This window comes from Rhinichthys klamathensis, unplaced genomic scaffold (genome assembly GCF_029890125.1).
Source record: "Rhinichthys klamathensis goyatoka isolate OS25496 unplaced genomic scaffold, OSU_Roscu_1.1 h1tg000320l_1, whole genome shotgun sequence".
NCBI classification, from domain to species: Eukaryota; Metazoa; Chordata; class Actinopteri; order Cypriniformes; family Leuciscidae; genus Rhinichthys; species Rhinichthys klamathensis.
Genome location: NW_026606836.1, coordinates 579,919 through 594,973, shown reverse-complemented (window position 1 = coordinate 594,973; position 15,055 = coordinate 579,919). Strand labels below are relative to the sequence as shown.

Sequence of the window (15,055 nt, the reverse complement as noted above, 5' to 3'; positions counted from 1 at the left end):
ACAGTAAACACAAACCCATAACGTCTCACCCAATTCCCCAAACATCCTATTTTCAGGTCAAAATGAAGCTCTACACTCAAAACCATTCACTCTTGCTGAAAAACCAAACGTTGCCCTCAGACAGGACACACAAGCCCTCAAAAATACACACACTACAACATAGTCTTACACACTGGTGCTATAAATTCAAAACAACATTTCCAAAACTGGTAAGTCATGTTGCTTGCTTTTTTACTCTCTCCTACTCTTACGTAAGATGTGTGTGAGCATCATATGACAGTAAAAGAGCACACACAAACCTTATTCAAATCTGGAATTGTATTGGAATGGTAAAGAGTGTTGGCACATGCCTCCACTCAAGAATACAATATGATGAACAAGTCTAAGAATGTTCCACGTATGGTTGAAATACCATCATTGGCCTAGAAAGATAACATTCTGGGAGTCAAGACTATAAAGGAGAAAGGATGCCCTCCCTTCACTGTCACACTCTGCAGCCGCTCTGTGTGACTGTACGACTGCTGGCCTTTTCTTGCAAGAACATAAACCTCATCAAAGACAATTGGAAATGTTTGTCTCTTATTCAGTGATAGAAATGTGTTTGCCACCACACCTTCCTGAAGGTTCTGATGATGGAGGCGACGGTGAAGCGACTCAAATTTGGCTGTACTCGTTGCCCAGCCTCCCTCATAGTCATACCATGGACAAGGACATGGCCAACTAAAGTGGCTTGAATTTCATCCGAGACTGCTTGTCTTCTTGCCCTTGCCCTTCCTCCTCCTTCTTCTCCTCCTCCTCTTCCTCCTCCTCTTCCTCTAACTCCTCCTGTTCCTCTTCCTCCTCCTCTTCCTCTCCCTCCTCCTCTTCCTCTCCCTCCTCCTCCTCCTCTTCCTCCTCCTCATCCTCCTCCTCGACCTATTGCTTAATTTCTCTGTGGATCCATTGTTCCAAAACTCAGTAAACTAATTTTTATCTTTTATAAAAGATTGTATAAGCTTTTATCTATCTATTGAAGGATCTGACTGATGTGTGTTCAATTTTGACTCTTAGTGTTTTCACCTGGGTAATTGTGTGCTAACTGAGCTGAAGCTGTGCTGACTTGAGTGAACAATTTTGAATGCTAGTGCTTTCTAAATGACCACGTGGTGTAGGCAATGAGAAATGAAGGGATTTGTGTGTAGAGTTTTGCTGTGACAGTTCAACAAATCTGACTAATGTGTCAAAACAGGGGAATAGTGTTCATAGTTCAGTGAAATGGGTGTGCTTTTTGATAAATGGCATTATGGTTTTGAAATTTTAGTTCAAAAGCCTGGTTATAGTGTTTAAGCAATCGAGAAAAACTGTAAAATCATATGTGAGTCAGCAGACACCAAGGCAACTTACTAGGATTTGGAACAGTAGTCTTAGACTCTAAAGTTTAATAACCATCCATAAACATACTAACCTCTTCTACTATGCACCACTCTCTCTTTCGCATGCAGTCCCACAAGCAGCAGCATTCATTTCACTCTCAGGTAAACTAAAGTAGAGAAATAGAGGAGGTAGGCGGCGAGTTCCACTAGTTTCTGGTAATCCATTCAGCATTTTCTCCATAGTAACATGATTTTTTTTTAATTATCTGTGCATGGCAGCATTTCACACCTGCGAGCCCACCGTGTTCACATGTGGAAATGGCCGGTGTGTGCCGTATCACTACCGCTGCGATCACTATAATGACTGCGGTGATAACAGTGACGAGACAGGCTGCATGTTCCGCCCCTGCGACCCCAACACTGAGTTCACCTGCACTAATGGTCGCTGCATTGCACGGGAATATGTCTGCAATGGAATAAACAATTGTTACGACAACGGGACGTCAGATGAACAGAACTGTGGTAAGTTTATGTGCAATGTTACAAAAAGTTGCTTCTCAACTATAAACAGCCTACAGTTTACAAGCATTTATCCAATCCATAATGGCTTCTCCTTGTTTTAAAACACAGCTGAGAGGACATGCCAGCCAGAGCACACCAAATGCCAGACCACCAACATCTGCATCCCACGCTCGTACCTGTGTGATGGAGATAATGATTGTGGAGACAACAGTGACGAGAGCCCGACGCATTGTGGTGAGATTCCCTGTCACACCCTCTCCCTCTCTCCTGTGGGAACATGGTCACCACGCTGGGGTGAGTTAAAGGGATAGTTCACCCGAAAATAAAAATTCTGTTCAAAATTCATCATTTTCTCACCCTCAAGTTGTTTCTTTCTTCTGTTGAACACAAACAAAGATATTTTGAAAAATGTGGGTAGCCGAACAGATGCTGGTCCTCATTGACTTACAGAGTATGAAAAAAAAATACCATGGAAGTCAATGGTTACCAACATTCTTCAAAATATCTTCTTTTGGGTTCAACTGAACAAAGAAACTCATAGGCTACATGTTTAGAACAACTTGAGGGTGAATAAATAATAGAATTTTTATTCTTTGGTGAACTATCTCTTTAAGCTGCCCTGATATTTGTTAATATGCTAATGTGAATTAATGACTTATTATAAAACGGATAGTTCCGGTCCTTGATTCTGATTGGTTGAGCCGCGTTCGCCTAACAACGCCCCTTAGCTGTTCTCAATTCACTGTAAATCACGGCTTCGCAGGGCTTATTGCTTTAATGTTTTATGGTTTACATTGCACAGCTCATGTTATGTAAAATTGAGGAATTTATTATTATTATTATAGTATTGAGTGCAAAAAATATTGACATAATTGTCAAAATGACAAAAAAAAGTAGGGCTGTCAGGTAAACGCGTTATTAACGGCGTTCATTTTTTTTATCGCGCGATTAACGGTCTTTTTGGCCTAGCAAACTTTGTAGTTTTTTTTCACATGCTTTTGCAACAGGGTGCGGCATGCGTGGCGCTGCGCTATGAAACCCATTCATTTCAATGGCTTGCGCCGCGCGAGGACGTTTTGTTACTTCGTCGACCAAAGCGCAAGCGGATCTAGCTAGACCGGAACCAAAACAACAGGCACGCCGCACACACTTGTTTGGGTCTGCGAGCCGGCCAAATAGTTGGTTAACGTTACGTTTTGAGTGGATGACGAGCGCGAGACGCCGAAATGGATGCCAATAAGATTCTGAATGGAAAGTTTACTTTTAAAAAGTTGCCAAATGATTTTTTTGTCGTTGTGAACTGAGCTATCATTGATGGCCAAGCACACACACACACACACACAGCTGATGCGAATTCTCCGCCCCCTCGTCAATATCAGGACCTCGTCAGTATTTCTTTCACCCTTTTATTGATGGACAGTGTTACATTGTGTGAGAGATTATTTGCTCCAAGTGAGAATGTTAGTGTGAAATTTAACACAGTATTATCAATGTTGTTTTCAATAAAAAAAAACACATGCACAAAGCAATCCGATCCACTTTTCCATGTTGATAAGAGCATTAAAATGAGAAAAAAGAATGGGACAAAAAGAAATCAAGAGACATTTATAATAGATAAAAATGTGCGATTAATTGCGATTAATCGCGAGTTAACTATGACATTAATGCAATTAATCGCGATTAAATATGTTTATCGTTTGACAGCACTAAAAAAAAGTAATAGTTCTATTTTAGTTAGATGCTGCTTTACAATGTAGATGTTACAAAAATGTGACCAATGGAATTTAGTAGTAGTAATAAATAAGTAAACAATCAATCAATTAATCAACCACCGGAAGAATGACCAAATTAATAATCATTTTAGTTGTTTATTTCTGCTATAGTGTGGAATTAGTAACTGTTTAACAGCTCAAAATGCATTAGAAAATAATTTCCTTTTACTTTTTGAGCCAAAGTTGTTGCTCAACTTGGCCTTTCTGGAATTTCAGTTAATTAGTGACCCATGAATGTGAGCGGTTCCACCTGGTGCCGCTGAGGTACTGTCCTTTCTGGGCTTTCTGGTTTGATGATAGTTTGGACCCTGTTTTACATAATGTTTATGACCCATGTTTGCCATTTGAGGCTGACTGATGGAGTTAACCCTCATCTGTATACTTGACTTCAGTGTTGTTCTTCACTCCTCAGCCACATCTACATGTTCCCAGAACGAGTTTCGCTGTTCGAGCGGACGCTGTATTCCCGGGCACTGGTACTGTGATGGTGGTACAGACTGTAGTGATGGTTCTGATGAGCCCACTACCTGCAGTAAGTACTACGCATAACTATTTACACTTTAATGGCAGATTCATTCAAGTAGATGTTTAAAAAAATATATCTACAGGCATTCATCCAGCATATGTGGAAAAAAAGTTAATTTTGGGCCCTGTTTGAACCACTTTACTGGGGAGGAACTATGAAAACACTGTGATGTGAGGATAAAGCTGTGTTTTTCAAGGGAAACCGTTGGCCATGTTTTTGGGTGGTGAATTAATGATGGGTATCCTGCCTCATTGTTTACCATGGTGATGGAGGGAATTGAAGTTGGAGGGAAATGATGTTGCCCCCCACCCCTCATGTTACACTCCACTGGTGATGCATGCAGTCAGAGAGTGGAAAGATGAAGCTGACTTGTGTTCAAGAAACTGGTTCAGTTGGCAGAAACAGAACTAAAATGTAGTAATTCAGATCAGCATGTCTGTGACAAAATGCCCTCACAAAAGACTGAAGGTTTGTGTGAGTCTGAGAGCTTCTTCTCCAGCAGTTCTATTCGTTAGTGTATGTGTTTTATTTTGCTAATGTAAATGACCATACAAATGCATTTTGTTTTCCACATCAATAAGGCACAATAAGGATTTGTTTTGTTTTGTTTTCATTTATTTAATTGCCTACATACACATACAATTTATATATAGGTGATTCCTGTTAAGCAACTCATTTTCATGTTCCAAAAATATAGGTATTCTTAATATATTAGATATCATACACTGTTCAAAAGGTAAGAAGTGTGTGTGTGTGTGTGTGTTTGAAAGATGCTCAAGGCTGCATTTATAAAAAAAAAAAAAAAAAAAAAAAAATTATTTTATAATATTTTAAATATGAATTAATAAATATGAAATCAAATATGAAATACATTATCAGCATCATTACTCCAGTCTTCAGTGTCACATGATCCTCCAGAAATCATTCTAATATGCTGAATGGCTGCTCAAGAAACATTTCTTATCATTTTCAATGTTGAACATTTTTCAGTTGTGCTGCTTAATATTTGTGTGGAAACCATGATGCATTGTTTTCAAGATTCTTTGATGAAAATAAAGTTCAAGAACAGCGTTTGAAATAGAAATATTTTGTAACATTATAAATGTCTTTAGTGTCACTTTTGATCAATTTAATGCATCCTTGCTGAATAAAAGTATTAATATCTTTTCTTTTTTTAAAGAAAATGTTCTGACCCCCAAACTCTAAATGGTTGTGCGTTAGATCATTTTCATTTACCACAGTTAAGTGAATATAGGGTTGAATTTGAAATGATTTCACTACTTTGATGTGGATGTTATTTTTATTTATTAAGAAATATTAAGTGTTTCAAAAAGCGATCTTCATAGGTTTATAATGTATAGGCTTTTGTTGCAATCAAGGGTATATCTTAAAGTCTGATAGACTATGGAAATAGAAATACAAGTATTATAAACTAAAACATGCTACATTACAGGAATGACCAATAACATCAAATAACTAGAAGCTACAATAATATGAAAAAGGTTTGCTTTTCTGAATGACACTTCAGTGGTATCTGGTGTGTTTGGGTGTGTGTCTATGATGCCAGTGGTCAGTCCAGCCCTCCATTGTGTGTCACATTCCTCCAAAGTGACGTTCAGCAGAAAAGCCCTCACACAGACACCGGCCCTTCCTTTGACATTCTCTGCCCCCTCCTCTCACACACACCATCCTCTCGCTTTTGTCCCGTTAATCACAGCACCCCTCGGTGTCTTTTGTTCAAGCGGGACACTAGAGAGAGGAATGCTTATTCTCTCCCAGAATTCCTCTGCCTGTGGAATCCAAGCCCTCAGCCACGTTTCTGGCTGTTCAGGATGGGATTTAATGGTTAAATGGATTACGTAGGCCGCATGTTCCTTAGTTCCCTATGATATCAGAGTGAGACATGGGCCTCGGGCTGCTCGCTCTTCTGCTGCTTCTTGATCCGCGGCTCACTGCGGTGTGTTTGATCCCCACAGCCCCCATGATGAGGACCTGCAACTCTGAGCAGTTCCGCTGCGATGACGGAAGGTGCATCGCTTCATCCTGGATCTGCGATGGAGACGACGACTGCGGGGATATGAGCGACGAGGACGAGAGACACAACTGTGGTCAGTATTACTCGGGGGCCAACCCTGAAATGGATTCCACTCCCCTCTCTTGACGATACAGGTCTCATTTGTTTATAGTGAAATGTTATAGATATCTGTTTACGTTCACTTAAGACATAACCGACTGTATTTACATGAAAACTCGCCAAAACTGTCATTTTGACGTAATTTTGTGTATTTGTCCGTTCAAGCGTGAAAGATGTGCGTTGATGTCTGAGAGGTGGCTTTCTGTGTGCACACAGAAAACCAGAATCTATTGAGCTCTCTTTCGCTTAGTCACGCTTTCTCATATTTATCCATATGTATGCTCTTCTCTTTCTCCCACTATCCCACATTTTTTGTTACATTTTATGAGACATGCAGCAAGTGTATGCCAATTTATGTCCCACTGGGTAGATTAGCACGTTACAATTCAAATGTGCGCATCATCTACGATGCAGGACAACAATTCTGACTGGATCTCTTCCCAAATCATCCCTCCCTAACATTTTCGTCTCATTTTTATTAGTTGACAAAAATGTCAATAGATGTTCGTCATAGTTTTTTTCAATTTAAACCTGTTTTTTATTTAGTTATCGTCGTTGACAGAAATTTTGACGAAAGTTTTTCGTCAACGAAATGAACACTGGCTGGTGGTTGGGTGGAGGATCTACAGGTGAAACTCGAAAAATTAGAATATCGTGCAAAAGTTATCATTTTGATGACTATGGCTTAAAGCTTATGAAAACCCCAAATTCTAAATCTCAGAAAAATAGAATATTACATGAAAGCAGCAATAAAAAAAAGGATTTTAAATACAGAAATGTCAGCCCTCTGAAAAGTATAATCATGCATATGTATAGTTAAATATACTTAATATATTAGTTTCACCTTTTAATTTGAATTACTGAAATATATGAACTGTTGCACGATATTCTCATTTTTCGAGTTTCACCTGTATAGCTCATGGCTGAGGTCTGAAGCCTCTGTGTAAGGAGTCTGCATTCCTAATTTCTCCTGCCTCACTCACTGCTTTGTGAGTGTCTTCGCTGGCTGCTCTCGCTGCATGGATCAGCTCTTAAACTCTCTCTGTTCTCTCCAGTTCTCAAGAGGTTGCTCTGTCATACCTGATGAGCTCTCACTTAAAGTATCAAAAAAGTCCCAAATAGACACAAATTAGATAATTGTTGACATACAGTAAGATTAAAGAGCTGTACATTGAATGTGGATGTCATTGTTAATAGATTGATAATATAGAGGAATTTGATGAGAAATGTTTGAGTTCTTATTGAGATTTGACTTCTTGTTTCCACTAACCTTGTGAAGTATGACACTCTAAAAAGCATGAAAATGGAATTCAACGCCACACTATTTGTTTGCAGACAAAATTGTATATATTTTTTGTTTTGTCTCGCAGCTAATCGCACCTGCTCTCCTCAAGAGTTCACCTGTATGAATAACAGGCCTCCTCAGAGGAAGTGTATCCCGAGGGACTGGGTGTGTGACGGAGACGCCGACTGTTCGGACGCATACGATGAGCACCAGAACTGCACTCGCAGGTCCTGCTCCACCAACGAGTTTACCTGCAACAACGGCCTCTGCATCCGCATCTCCTACAGGTTAGAATTGCATTTAAAGCAAAAAAGGCTACCTACAGATGTATTGTAAGAGATGCAAAGAATGCAACATCCTCATAGGCAATTTATGTGCAGACCAGCCGCTTTGAGAAGCCCATTATTTAAGTTTCTGATATGCAGAATTGATTTTTAAATATTGTTTTATTATTTTTACACCATAAAAACTGCATGCCCATTAAACTACTACTACTATTTATATATCAATAATATCAATAATAATAATAAAAATATAAAATGCATTGCATTATAATTGTAACTAATTGTATTTATTATAAAAAAATATATATATATAGGGCTGTCAAACGATTAATCGCGATTAATCGCATCCAAAATAAAAGTTTGTGTTTACATAATATATGTGTGTGTACTGTGTATAATTATTTTTAATACATAAATACCCACACATGCATGTGTATTTAAGAAATATTTGCATGTATATACTGTATATAGACTGAATGTAGCCTATATATATAATGTAGATTTTATATCAATATAAACATTTTATATATAAATAACATATTTTTCTTAAATATATACGTGTGTGCATTTATATACAAAATAATTATACACAGTACACACACATATATTATGTAAACACAAACTTTTATTTTGGATGCGATTAATGGTGATTAATCGTTTGACAGCCCTAATATATATATTTATAATTTTCTATAATAATAATACATATGGAAAAAAATTTTTTTTATATTTTTTTTACCATTTGATCCTATTTTTTATGTTTATGATGAATTTACAGTGTTTATACGGGGTAAGTTTTTATTGGCACCAAAAACAATGTTTACATCAAGTAAGCATAGGTTCCAGTTGGTTCCAATAATAAACAGCAGTCTCTCCCATAAATCCCTGCTGTGCGTTTGGTGTCTACTAGGTGTGACCGTCGTAATGATTGTGGAGACAGCAGTGATGAACAGGGCTGCACATATTCGACATGTCCACAGCACCAGTTCACCTGTCAGAACGGGCGCTGCGTCTCGCGGGATTTCGTCTGTGACGGGGACAACGACTGCGGGGATGAATCTGATGAGCTGGATCACATGTGCAGGACTCCCGCGTCCACCTGCCCACCCGGAGACTTCCGCTGTGACAACGGGAACTGTGTGCCACTCAGCGAGGTGTGTGACAGGAGTGACGACTGCAACGACAACAGTGACGAGAAAGGCTGTGGTAAGCACTGTGTCATGTGATCACTTGTGATCAGATTTCATTCGGGTGACTGCTTCTTGTTTCTAGTTGTTTTGTCTTTGCTGTGCTGTATTCTGTATTTTGGGAAACATTTACTTTTACTTCACGACATTCCAAAGCATTATAATATATTTTTCACTCCACTATATTTCATAAAAACATATCGCTACTCATTATTTCGAGTAGTGATGTCAGATTCATGAATGAATTGATTATTTTTAGTAAACTTGTTCAATCGGTTTGCGAATCGCACTGAATGATTCATTCGTGACTGATCTGATTGCAGCTGGTCTTGTGTCAACAACTCAAGTTTTTGCTGCTCAGTAAAACCATGTTACATTTTTTGATGAACAGAAAGTTCAAAAGAACAGTATTTATTTGTAGTATGTCTTCACTGTCACTTTTGATCAGTTTATTGCATCCTTGCTGTATAAAAGCATTATTTTTCTTTAAAATCTTACATACCCCAAACTTTTGATTGATAGTGTATCACAGTTTCCACAAAAATATCAAGCAGCAAAAATGTTTTTCAACATTGATAATAAAAATAAATGTTTCTTGAGCAGTAAATCAGCATATTAGAATTATTTCTGAAGGATCATGTGACACTAAAGACTGGCGTAATGCTGAAAATCACAGAATAAATGACATTTTAAAATATATTCAAATAGAAAACAATATTTCACAATTTTTGCATTTTTGATCAAATAAATGCAGCTTATGTGAGCATAATAAACTTCCAAAAACATAAAAAAATCATATTATATTATAACTTTTGACTAGAAGTTTATATTGACTGACAGCCTTACCAAATGCATAATTAGCCTGAATTAGAAACACATCAATATTCTTGACGATTCACGTCTCCCGCATACAGCAATCGTGACACAAACATCTTACAAATGTTTAATCACTATATTGTTTTATGTGAATGAGTGGGCAGGGTGATTTTCACATCGTTTCGAAGCATACATTCTAGGCTACAAGATCCAGTTCTCAAAGGTCTTGTGAACAAATGTTCAGTATGGGTTTTATGGCCTTATTTCAGTGACTTTTTTCTTCACAAAACACACATAAATGTAATTTTCTCAAAACTACAAACTTTTACATACATGCTGCTCACATATTATTGTAGCAGATTTTGTGATGAATACAGTGTAATCGGACTTTTGCCATGAAAATGTTATAAGTAACAGAAATAAGCACACATGTCAAGACACCTCTAGGGCCCAAAATCACACCTCTTCAGATGCACTTTTCAGATTGTCTGTTTTTGTTTTGTTTTAGGCATCAATGAGTGCACAGACCCGTCCATGCACCACTGCGACCACAACTGCACCGACACTCCCACCAGCTTCATCTGCACCTGTCGTCCCGGGTATCGCCTCATGTCCGATAACACAACGTGCGACGATGTGGACGAGTGCTCGGTCACTCCCAGCGTGTGCAGTCAGGTGTGTGAGAACACCATGGGCTCGTACGTGTGTAAGTGTGCGCCAGGCTTCCTCCGTGAACCCGACGGCCGCAGCTGCAGGCAGAACAGCAACATCACCCCGTACCTGATCTTTAGCAATCGCTACTATCTGCGCAATCTTTCCACGGATGGCGAGGCCTATTCTCTCATCCTGCAAGGCCTCAGCAGCGTGGTCGCTCTGGACTTCGATCGAGTCGACAAACGCTTGTACTGGATTGACGTGAGTCGGAGGGTGTTGGAGCGGATGTTCTTTAACGGGACGGGCCGAGAGGTGGTGGTGAACGGGCTTTTGCATGGAGAAGGCCTGGCGGTCGACTGGGTCGGGAGGAAGCTGTACTGGGTCGACAGCTTTCTCGACTGCATGAAAGTGTCGGAGCTTGATGGGCGGTTTGTGAGGAAGTTGGCAGAACACTGTGTGGATGTTAATAACACGTACTGCTTTGAGAATCCCAGAGCCATTGTGCTGCATCCCAAGTTTGGGTGAGTGTACCAATGATAGAAGTCATTTGCAGACCTATGGAAAAATAAAACTCTGTTTCCATGTGCACATTGCAAAATTTTAGTATTGAAATATAAATACAGGAGTGAGTTGCCTAAATCTGTAGTTGCCAGCTGGTGAGTGTATTCTGATAGGATTGTGAAAACGCAAATAATGCAACCAACTATAAAACCATATGTAGTCAGGATAACAAAATAAATTGGCTTAAACATTTTTAAAATGGAGGAGCAATCATATTTTTTGCTGACGTCAAAGGCCTCGCATTCCAGTCAAATTCGGTAGAATTTTGGTGCAAATAAATGTATCACCTGGCATGTATATTATTATTATTATTAATTAATTAATTAATTAATTAATTATAATAAATTTCAGAAAGTGACACCTGTTATATTATATATATATTTTTTTATAAAATAATATTTTTTATTTATTTTGTTATGGATTTTTTATATATATATTATCGTTATTCATTGTTCTTGCCCATTTTTATTTGAAAATACTATAAGATAAGAAACTTGAACCACACTAAAAAAAAGTAAAAAATTATAATTATGAATTGAATTTAGATGTAGCAAATTATAGTGCCAACATACTGTGCACCTGCTGTTAACAATAAACAGTTGTTCAGTTTGGTTCTGTACACACTACATGGAGTTATTTATTATAAATAATAATTCAGGAGTGAGTTTGGTTATAGAATTCAGGTGTCACTTCTCTGATTAACTCTGTGTGAACTGAACAGGATTAAGCTCTTAAAAGCGTTTTTAACTGAAGGTGTATGTGACCTTTACATCTGTTTTAGCTTCTATTTTTTTTTAATCAAATGTCATCTTTGCGCAGATACGTGTACTGGACCGATTGGGGAGACAAAGCCTTCATTGGACGTGTTGGGATGGATGGAAATAACAAGTCAGCCGTCATCACCACTAAGATCGAGTGGCCCAACGGTCTCACTATTGACTACACCAACGACAAGCTGTACTGGTCTGATGCTCACCTAAACTACATCGAGTAAGACTTTCTCACGTTTAGATCTAATCCTGCCCACACTGAAACAAATGTTTAGTCAGTTCAACTCAGAAAATGTACTTCATGTGGTAACATCTACAATAACTGGTTTGTTGAAATGAAATAAATGATTTAAGATTACTGATTATAACTGAATTCAACCAACCTGAAAAACTGGTTTTGTTGAAAAGAAATAAAGGATTTAGGATTATTGATTATATACTTGCTGTTTCTTTGTCATTTAATTGTGAAATTCACTAGCAATTTCTGAGTGCTTTGGTACTTGTAGCTTGAATTTCTTTGATAAGTTTAGAAAACAAAATACCACATTAAAAATCTATGTTTTTGACTATGTGGAGAACATGGTTAATATTGCAGCTTTGTTTGCATTATTTTTTGCAAAAAATGATAATGTACAGCCCTATCTCCTCAGATTCTCTGATCTGGACGGGCATCACAGGCACACTGTGTACGACGGTATCTTGCCGCATCCTTTCGCCATCACGGTGTTCGAGGAAACCGTGTACTGGACAGACTGGAACACTCGCACGGTGGAGAAGGGCAACAAATACACCGGCTCTGGACGGGAGGCGCTCGTCAACACCACCCACAGACCGTTCGACATTCACGTGTGCCATCCCTACCGCCAGCCCATAGGTGAGCCCGGGACAGCGTAACCCGAGCGGGATGCAGTCGCAGGCGTCAGATCGATATCACTTCCTTTAAACGTCCGCTGAGGCACTTAAGGGTCCCTGCCAATATTTACACAGTCCGACACAATGCCGCCAGTCTCTGCTCGCCTGTCTTTTCTCAGAGACAGGAAAGACTAAACTCTTTATCATTGCTTTAATGGCCAGGACAGGTAGTTTAAACTCTTTATCTGTGGGCTTCTTTAGAAAGACGAGCTACAGCTACATGATGTGGAGCCACATCCTGGTTCTTTGTAAGAGGAGACAGTCTAACTCAGTGGTTTTCTACTGACTCTCCAGATTTTACTTTGTGTCATGACCCAATTCAATACCACATTTGTTTATCGTACAAAAGTAAATAAAGATGTCCTGGAATGTTTTTAATGTATGAACTTTATTTAATATTTGAAATTAAAATAATAGTAACATTCCTGTGATTATATGCTTAGTTAATTATTCGCATTATTTTTTCGCACTTTTTAAACCGGTTATTCTTCTTATGTTTTTATTTTTGATTCTAAGCACATTTTGCGTATGGTTGCCCCTATTATTCAACACTTTTTTATTTGTTTGTATGAATAATAGAGAATAATCCTAAGAATATTATAAATTAACGTTTATTTTATTTTTAAACATTTAATGCATTTCAAACATTGAATGTTTAGTTAAAAATCAAAGTGAAATGTCTTTAATGTTTGAAATAATAAAAAATGAATATAAATATTAGTCTATTATTCGTACAAAAGTAAAAAAAAAAAATCTGAAATAGGGTCATTTTTAATATTTTAATATTAATAATTTGCTGTTTTAATTGCAAACACTGGATACATTTCAAACATTAAATAAATATCAGTGTTTGATTGATTTTTCAGGGCATTTTTTTTTCATGCATGAATAATCAGGAATATTATAAATATATATTTCTTGTATTTGCAAACATTGAATGCATTTTAATAATTTAATATTTCCTTAAAAACCAAACACTGAAATGTATTCTGTGCTTAAAAATCAACTAAACATTATATATTTAGTTAATTACTATTTGCATTCAATATTTTTTATTTTTCTTATATTACTTTTTTATCTTTTTCTTTTTTGTTTGTACGAATAATAGTAAATATATTTATTTTAATTGCAAACATTGAATAATAATTGCAACCCATATTTGGTCTTGACCCATTAGCACAGAACCACTGATATAACTCTCACTATATCTTTCCCCTGTAGTGACGAATCCTTGCGCGGTGAATAATGGAGGCTGTTCTCACCTGTGTCTTCTGCGAGCGGGGGGTCAAGGTTACACCTGCGAGTGCCCTGACCACTTCCTTACCGTGCAGATAGGGGGCGTTGCACGCTGTCTGCCCATGTGTTCCAGCACGCAGTACAGATGTGCAGACAACGAACGGTTCGTTTATCTGCTTTTTACATCTGCTTTCATTTCAGGCTCTGTTCTAAAACCTAATGAGCTGCGTTGCTGTATACTGTCTATGTAGGCAGCTGCCTACTAAGGGAGCATCCAAAGTAAAATGCAATGTTTTGTTTTGTTAAGCTGTATCCCTATTTGGTGGAAGTGTGATGGTCAGCGGGACTGTAGAGATGGCTCGGATGAACCCTCCACGTGTCCCGTCCGGCACTGCAGACTGGGCCAGTTCCAGTGTAATGACGGAAACTGCACCAGCCCGCACTTCCTGTGTAACTCTAATCAGGACTGTCCCGATGGCTCGGATGAGGACACTGTGCTGTGTGGTATGGAACAAACCAATATCAGGCCTATCAAAAAGCCCCTTTCACACACACAGTCTTCACTGGGAAATTACCATTAAGAGATCATGTGTGAACAGTACACCGGTTCTGGCAATTTATCAGTATGAGAAGTTGTAACATTACCAGTAAATTACTGGTGTGATGCTGTGTGTGTACAAAAAATGAACATGGTATGAGCATGTATGAAGTCTGAAGGTGCTGACATAAGAAGTTTTATGTTTGGTCCAAAGCAGACTTCTTATGGAGATGACGTGATTACTCTGCGCAGCTCAGATGATTTTTAATAGCTTTTCTATGTAAATGTGCGCTAGATGGACATCTTTGACCGCTGCGCCGAATCTCGCAGCTTTATCAGTGTGTCATGCTCGAGACCCTCCCTTCTTTTCCATTCATCAGCACTGCGGCTTTGCGGTTGGATACTATTATGCTCATCTCATGTTAAGAGCAAAAACACATTCTGTGTGATCATCACTTACGCCTGTCACATAGACGTCAAAAAATGTTGTCAAATTGAACTGATAG

General features: G+C 38.3%; 1 protein-coding gene across 5 annotated transcripts in view; it reads left to right on the top strand.

Annotated features, from left to right (window-relative positions):
• lrp2a (low density lipoprotein receptor-related protein 2a) overlaps positions 1-15,055 on the top strand; it is a 123,965-nt gene that overhangs the window by 69,576 nt on the left and 39,334 nt on the right. For 3 of the 5 annotated variants that reach the window (XM_056271442.1, XM_056271444.1, XM_056271443.1), the window contains 11 exons: positions 1,632-1,874; positions 1,983-2,108; positions 4,059-4,178; positions 6,149-6,280; positions 7,677-7,878; positions 8,786-9,081; positions 10,387-11,053; positions 11,913-12,083; positions 12,514-12,737; positions 13,997-14,174; positions 14,319-14,515. In XM_056271442.1, the coding sequence (XP_056127417.1) occupies positions 1,632-1,874; positions 1,983-2,108; positions 4,059-4,178; positions 6,149-6,280; positions 7,677-7,878; positions 8,786-9,081; positions 10,387-11,053; positions 11,913-12,083; positions 12,514-12,737; positions 13,997-14,174; positions 14,319-14,515 (2,556 nt within the window). Of the gene's footprint in view, positions 1-1,481; positions 1,515-1,631; positions 1,875-1,982; positions 2,109-4,058; positions 4,179-6,148; positions 6,281-7,676; positions 7,879-8,785; positions 9,082-10,386; positions 11,054-11,912; positions 12,084-12,513; positions 12,738-13,996; positions 14,175-14,318; positions 14,516-15,055 lie in introns of all 5 variants that reach the window. The other 2 variants (XM_056271441.1, XM_056271440.1) reach the window with 1 other exon arrangement.